Raw genomic sequence first — 7,378 nt, forward strand, 5'->3', positions numbered from 1 at the left:
AAAAAAAAAAAAAAAAAAAAAAAAAAAAAAAAAAAAAAAAAAAAAAAAAGAATATTTACTAGGAGAGAGAGCTATCTGTCTTGAACAGAAAATTAGCTGTCTCAACCAAAAAGTTTTTAGAATAGTAGGAAAAAGCTGTCCAGAGCAGAGCAGAACACACACACACACACAAAGAGAGAGACAGACAGACAGACACACACACACACACACACAGAGAGAGAGAGAGAGAGAGAGAGAGAGAGAGAGAGAGAGAGAACAGTAGAGGAAACCCATCTCAACAGAACATAGATGCAAGTTGGGAAGGAAAGGGTTTATTCAGCTTACAGTTCCACTTTGCTGTTCAGCCTGCTCTCTCTCTCTCTCTCTTTCTCTCTCTCTACTTCTCTCTGTTTTTTCGAGACAGGGTTTCTCTGTGTAGCCCTGGCCGTCCTGGAACTCACTCTGTAGACCAGCCTGGCCTTGAACTCAGAAATCCGCCTGCCTCTGCCTCCCAAGTGCTGGGATTAAAGGCGTGGGCTACCACTGCCCAGCCAGCCTGCTCTCTTATAGAACCAGGACTACCAGTCCAGAGATGCCACCAGCCACAAGGGGACCTCCCCTCTTGATCACTAATTGAGAAAATGCTTTGCAGCTGGATCTCATGGAGGCACTTCCCCAACTGAAGCACCTTTCTCTGTGATAATTCCAGCCTGTGTCAAGTTGACACAAAACTAGCCAGTGCAATAACTATTCAAACAAAGGCAGAAGTTGAGGTGGTATTTTTTTGTCTTCTGCAGTGCCTTAGAGTGACTGCCAAATTTGGCACCTGTTCGGCATGTGTTATGAATGGACTCCAGATCCAAGGCAGAGAAATTTTGGGATCCATTTGACTGTATATGACAACATTTTTTTTCAGTACTATCATGTAAGAATTAGTAATAGTCACTTTCCCGAAATCATATTAAATTGGAAAACAAAATTCTAAATGTAATGTCTGATCTCAGTAAAGTGCTTTGTAGATCACCTTGTTCACTTTTCAAAAAACCATAACTTCTTTCATCTTGTACTGTGTGGGGTGTTTCCCACCGTACAGTGAGGCAAGAAGGTTGCAAATTCCAGGCCAACTGAGACTAGAAAGCCAGAGTCTGACTCAAGAAACAAAACTCCATGATTCATTGTTGTTAAAGTCTAAGAAGATGAGGGCAGTGCTGGCAAAAGCCTTTAATCCCATCACCCAGCAGGAAGATCTTTGTGAGTTCAAAGCCAGTCCGGTCTAGGGAGAGAGTTTCAGGACAGCCAGAGCTACACAGAGAGACCTTGTCTCAGAAAACAACCAAAACCAAAAGAAACCAATAAAACAAAAAACCCACATCTACCATCAAATCTCTCATATTAATATCCTTAATAAAAGTGTGGCCACTGACTACAGTCAAACATGGTAATGGGTGCTGGATAGATACAAATGGAGATATTGGCAGTAGCATTAGGGGCAAGCAACAGCTGGCTGCTTTTGAAAATAGAGGACAATTTTGTTTTCTGATTTCACATTGGATAGACAGATGTCTATAATCCCAGTACTTGGGAGATAGAGACAAGAGGAACAGGGGTTCCAGGCCATACTCAGTAACAAAGTAAGTTTGTGGCCAGCCTGGGCTATAGAAGGACCTGTCTTAAAAAAACAGACTACCTAATAGGTAAACAAAATATAAAACAAATTCCATGCAGGAAATTGTGGAGAAAAAATAAATATGAATAACAGCCACAGTTCCCATACATTGTGTACTTTATATTGTGTCCCATATGTATGCTTGCTCAAATGTATGTGTGCAATCCTTTAATTCCCCCATATTCTCATCAAGTACGGTTAATATGCTTACTTTATCTATTTATTTGTTTATTCACTCTTTTTTGTTATATAAGATTGAACCCAGAGCTTCTTAGAGCCCAAATGTACTACTGCTCTGCTCTCTTCCTGGCTCTTTTATTTTTTCAAACATTAGTCAGTCAGTTCGTTCGTTCGTTGGTTAGTTAGTTAGTTGTTTTTCAGCCAGGGTCTCACTTTGTAATGCAGGCTCGTCTGGAATTCACAGTTGTAATTCTCCTACCTCTGTAGTGCTGGGATTACACATAAGTGGCTCCACACCTGACTAAAATCAACATGTAAGAAATGACATCATATTTGGTAATATATGAATCTCTATCAGCATTTCTTGTGTGTGTTGCAGTCATGTGCAAGTGTGCTTACCTGTGCAGGTGCTTGAGGAGACCACAGATTGATGGCAAGATGTCTTTCTCCATCCCTATTCCACCTTAACAATTTTTATTTTGAAGCAAGATCTTAATTGTCTGGGTAGGTCGAATATGTATGTGATTCTCCTTTCTTGGTAGCTGGGCATAAAAGCCTTTTTTTTTTTTTTTTAACCATGCCTGGCTTAAAATGCTCATTTTATGTAAAGGCAAAAAGCAGTTTAGGGTCTATTTCTCCTAAGGTTACCAAGTAGTTTATTTTTCCTTTTGGATTGGTACTCCACTTTGTAGACCAGGCTGGCCTCGAACTCAGAAATCTGCCTGCCTCTGCCTCTCAAGTGCTGGGATTAAAGGCGTTAGCCACCACCGCCCTGCTGGATCTCAATTTTTATGACTAAGTAAACATTTGTAAAAGAACTGGGCCTAAATCTTGAGGAATCACACCATGATTTAGAGCTGTTTAGACTCATGAGGAGGGAGAAAAATGCGGAGTGATTATCTGGGAGTCCTCTGGGGGACTACAGAGGGCCTGGGGGCTGAGGTATGGCCAGTACCATTTTCTTCCGGAAGAAAATTCCCAGGCTACCTAGCCAGATAAGAGTTCGGGAACTGCCTTTGGTGGCGCGTGCGCGGGAGAACGCCCAGCGGAGCCTCTGGGGGCGGAGCCTGGGCGGGCCGAGAGGGCGGACCGAGGGGCGGGGCCTGGTCGGCGGCGTTTCTGAGCCGTTGCTGAGACGGCGAGGGAGAGCGTTGAGCTTACCTCACTGCTTTCCGGTGCGGTAGCGCCTCCTCCGCCGGCTTCCTCCTCAGACCGCTTTTCGCCGCGAGCCGACCAGTCCCGTCATGCCGACCCGCAGTCCCAGCGTCGTGGTGAGCCAAGGGGATTTCAGCAGAGCTCCACAGCCGGGCCCCACGCGGCCAGTGGCACAGTGACGCAGGCCGGAGCCCCGAGGCTCCCGAGGCCGGCTCTGGGCGCTGGGGCGGACGGGACTCTTTGATGGCGGGGGCGGTCAGGGATTCCTGGAGTCTGGCTAGATGCCCATGAGGGCGGCGGGCAGGACGGGATGGCGGGGTTCGGGGGTGGGGATGCCCTTCCAGTGAGCCCGGACAGAGAGAGAGGGCAAGCTGCGTGTGGACCAGGAAGGTGGCAATGGCGTTGGACTTGACATGTGCGGCTGGTGGACGCGCGTGGTGGCAAGAGGCGGAGGGCGGCTTCAGGAAGGATCGGGCGCGGGGAGGGCGGGGGAGCTCTCCCGGGAGAGGCCCAGCTCTACAAGTTTGGGGTTTGGCGGCCAGGGAACACCTCTAGAAGGAGCTTCGGTCTCCAAGACGACCGCATGAGAGGGCATGTTCAGGCTTGGACTTTGCTCCTAATTCTGCAGATGCCATAATTCATATTTGTGGGAATGCGCAATCACTCCGTTGAATCAGCGCTGCGGCCCAGACAGTGAAAATCACGCCTATTTTCCACCTGAAGAGTGGAAAGACGGCTCGTTTTTTTCCCCCCCATGGCCCAGAATAATGGGTTTTGGCTTCAGATACACTTGACTTGGGAGCCCATGCCCTTGGATGATGTGGGGAATTTTTTAAAAAGTATGGATTTGGTTGTTACATTGGATGACTTTTTTCCACACTCATCTTCAGATATCCTGCCTTTTCTCCCATTGCTCATTTTTTTTTAACCTGCCAAGCTCTGTCCCCCCATCAATCCCAACACCATAACCTTGCTGATCATGCTTGCTAGAACATCCCATAGCTCCTGCTTCTGATTAACGACTTTAGCCTGCTCTATTATTCTTGCCTCTGGAACTCCTTAAATGTCGTATTATGCTTTATATACTACAGATTTAGCAGGTACCTGGTTACTTGTTGATTGACTTTCCCACTCACACGTACTTTATTTTGATGTTTTCAGGCAGGGTCTTACTATGTAGCTCTGTCTGGTCTGTAATTGGTAATGTAGTCCATCAAGCTGGCCATGAACTTGTGACAGTCATCCTGACTCTTGCCTCCCAAATGTTGCATCACTGTGTCCTGCTGTTTTTTTTTTTTTAATTCATTTTAGGGAATGAACCCTTGTTCTACTGGGTAAGCAAGCTCTCTACTCTACTGGGCCAAAAGCCAGGCCCCTAAACAAGCCTCACAGCTTTAGGTATAGCACAATGTCTGGTTTGTGGTAAGTTTTCACTAATAGTTTGTTGGGTGAATTAATAACCATTTGAGTCCTTAAAAAGGTGTTCTCAGCCGGGCGTGGTGGCGCACGCCTTTAATCCCAGCACTTGGGAGGCAGAGGCAGGCGGATTTCTGAGTTCGAGGCCAGCCTGGTCTACAAAGTGAGTGCCAGGACAGCCAGGGCTACACAGAGAAACCCTGTCTCGAAAAACCAAAAAAAAAAAAAAAGGTGTTCTCTCCATAGTGTATTAGATATTGTGGCTTAAGGCAAAACCACTGGGTTCTTAATGACCCAGAATCCTGCTTGCTTAGAATATGTTCTATGTGGCCTTCAGTATCTTCACCTAGAATGAAGCTTTCTTTTCAGACAGTTTCTTCCTATGCAAACGTTGCCCTAAGTAGACCAGGCCTTGAACTTTCAGCCATCTTGCTTCTACCTCAGTGTGGGAATTACAAGCAAGCATATGCTATCACCTGGTTGTACATTTTTCTTACACCTGAGATGCTGGCTGCTGGTGTTGTTAAAAGGACTGTAAGAGAAAAAACAACACTTACATAGTCCCTGAGTGGGAATAGCATAATAGCCATCATTTTGTTTACATATATCTATCCTTATTAGTTTTCAAAATAATCCTGTAACAAAGGACATGTTCACATTATCAGACACAAGTTATTAAGAGGGTAGAGAGCTCCCCTCAATTATGTACTAAACCCTAGTTTTGATCACCAGCACCAGAAGCAAGGATAAATTTTAGAAAATGGAGTTCTGTCTCAATTCTTGGTCTGTGTCTGAGGTCTATGCAAGTAAATACTATGGTAGGATTCAGTAGATACTGAATGTAGTAGGTGCTACTTTTATTCAGATATGGCTGCTTTTAAGCTTTGAGATATGGTACTTGTTCAGTGTAGAGTTAATTAGTTCTTTGTGCTAGAAGTGGCTATTCTTAGTTTTGTTTGAACATTAAGAAATTCAGTGTTTTTAGTTTTGCAAATTCCTGTTCCTTTTTTTTTTTTTTTGCTTCCTTCCCCTAAATTGTCTGCATGCTAGGAATAACAAACACTTAAAAAAGAGCTTACTACATGCTGCTGGCTCTTCTAAGCCCATTAGCAGATTTGACTTCTTTTATTTCTATTTTTTCCTGTATATGGCTGCTTTGCCTATATGTATGCATGTATGACTTGTGCTTGCTTTGGAATCCAGAAGAGCTGCCATAGGGCTTATGGGAATCAAACCTAGGTCCCCTGAAGAACAATATGTACTCTGAGCCAGCCTTCAACTCCTACTTGACTCCATCTTTAAAAAAAAAATACACAGACGAGGTAAATAACTTGCCCATATCAGTCAGTGCTACCACATTTGAACCTGTTGATCTGGCCCCAGATTCTACCCTTAACCAGTAGACTTAAGTTAGGAGCTACGGTGAATGTTTACTAAATACTTGTTCTGTCTTCAGCATTGACAAATGGTTTGTGGACTTTACGTAATAAGTGCCCCTTGTATAGATGAACGTTCACATGACTGGGGTGATACAAGGTAGAAGAAGTAAATATAAGCTACATTACTTTGATGAAATGGGCCCCTAGATATGCTTGAGAGCTACAAAAACGTGCTGCTTGTAACTGTCAGGCTAGAAAAGGCTTCTGGCTTCTTACAAACTAATGTGAAACATCAAATATGTTTTATATGGTATATACTTGAACTTCAAAATAGCCCAGATAAAAGTATAATATACTAACTGAACTTAAACCTTGTTAATGAATTTTTCAAAATTTATAGTGTCTTGAGACAAAGACACACTCTGTAAATTAATGTGCCCTGCTGGCCTTAAACTAACAGTCCTTCTGCCTTAGTCTTCCATGTGCTAGAGTTACAATCATGAGCCACCACCCTTGGCTTAGAGGATTTTTTTGAGATACATACTCTGTAGTTCTAGGCTGGTCTCCCAACTCACTTTATCTTTGTGGGAATAAGAGACACATTCTACCATGCTTGGTATGCTAATGAAAGTGAATCTGTGTTTTGGTGATCTAACTTGAGGTCTTGTGCTAAGAAGCATGTTTCACCATTGAGCTATACCTTTATCTATCTGCTAATTTTTTTCAGTTTTTAAAGATTTCTTGTTATATGCATGAGTGTTTTGCCTGCATTATATGTGTGTGTGTACCATTAGGATGCCTGTGGAGGTCAGAAGAAGGCATTTCATCTCCTGGAACTGGAGTTACAGACTATTGTGAGCCTCCACATGGGTTTGGGGAACTAAATCTAGATCCTCTGCAAGAGCAAGTACTTTCATAAAATTAATTCTTTTTAATTCACTTTATGTCCTGATCACCCTCCCTCCTCTCTCCCCAGTCCTACCCTACCACCCTTACAAATCCCCCCCTCCCTCAGAGAAGGGGAGCCCCCACTTTGCTCATACCCCACTCTGGGGCATCTAGTCCCAGCAGGTCTCCCACTGAGGCCTAACCAGGCAGTCTAAGTACTCCTAACCATTGAGCTGTCTTTCTAGCCCATGTTTTTTTTTTTTATCTCAGAATTGGTTAAATATTGTAGTTTTTGCCTAACACTATTTTATTATTATCAATGGTGTCTAAAATAACATCCATTTATAAATAAGACCAAAATGAACTATTTTGATCACCAAAAAATGTGAATAGTCCCTCTTAGAGGTTTCTTTATGTAAATTTTATATTCTTGTTACCTCTGTTATATGTCTATCTTATTTAGATAAAAATAATCTGGATTATTGTAGCAGGTGGGAAAAAGACTTAGTTATATCAGAAAAAAGATGTCTTACAGTTTTATTATTGTTTTGGGTGGGGTTCGTTTTGTGAGGGATTAGTTTACTTTATTTAGTCTGGGATATATTTTCTTTATATAGGCCAGCTTGTCTCAGACTGGGAATCCGTTTTAGTCTCTTAAGTGTTGGGATTATGAGCATGGACTGCTATGCCTAGTCTTGTAGTTTTTTTTTTTTTT

General features: G+C 43.1%; 1 protein-coding gene across 2 annotated transcripts in view; it reads left to right on the forward strand.

The window, feature by feature from the left end:
- Positions 1-2,928: 2,928 nt before the first annotated feature.
- Hprt1 (hypoxanthine phosphoribosyltransferase 1) overlaps positions 2,929-7,378 on the forward strand; it is a 35,918-nt gene continuing 31,468 nt past the window's right edge. The window contains exon 1 of one of the 2 annotated variants that reach the window (XM_021153055.2): positions 2,929-3,096. In XM_021153055.2, coding sequence (XP_021008714.1) covers positions 3,070-3,096 — 27 coding nt within the window. In that variant the 5' untranslated portion in view covers positions 2,929-3,069. Of the gene's footprint in view, positions 3,097-3,349; positions 3,396-7,378 lie in introns of those variants that run through there. The other variant, XM_021153056.2, reaches the window with a different exon arrangement.

The sequence above is a fragment of the Mus caroli genome, chromosome X (genome assembly GCF_900094665.2).
Source record: "Mus caroli chromosome X, CAROLI_EIJ_v1.1, whole genome shotgun sequence".
Taxonomy (NCBI): domain Eukaryota; kingdom Metazoa; phylum Chordata; class Mammalia; order Rodentia; family Muridae; genus Mus; species Mus caroli.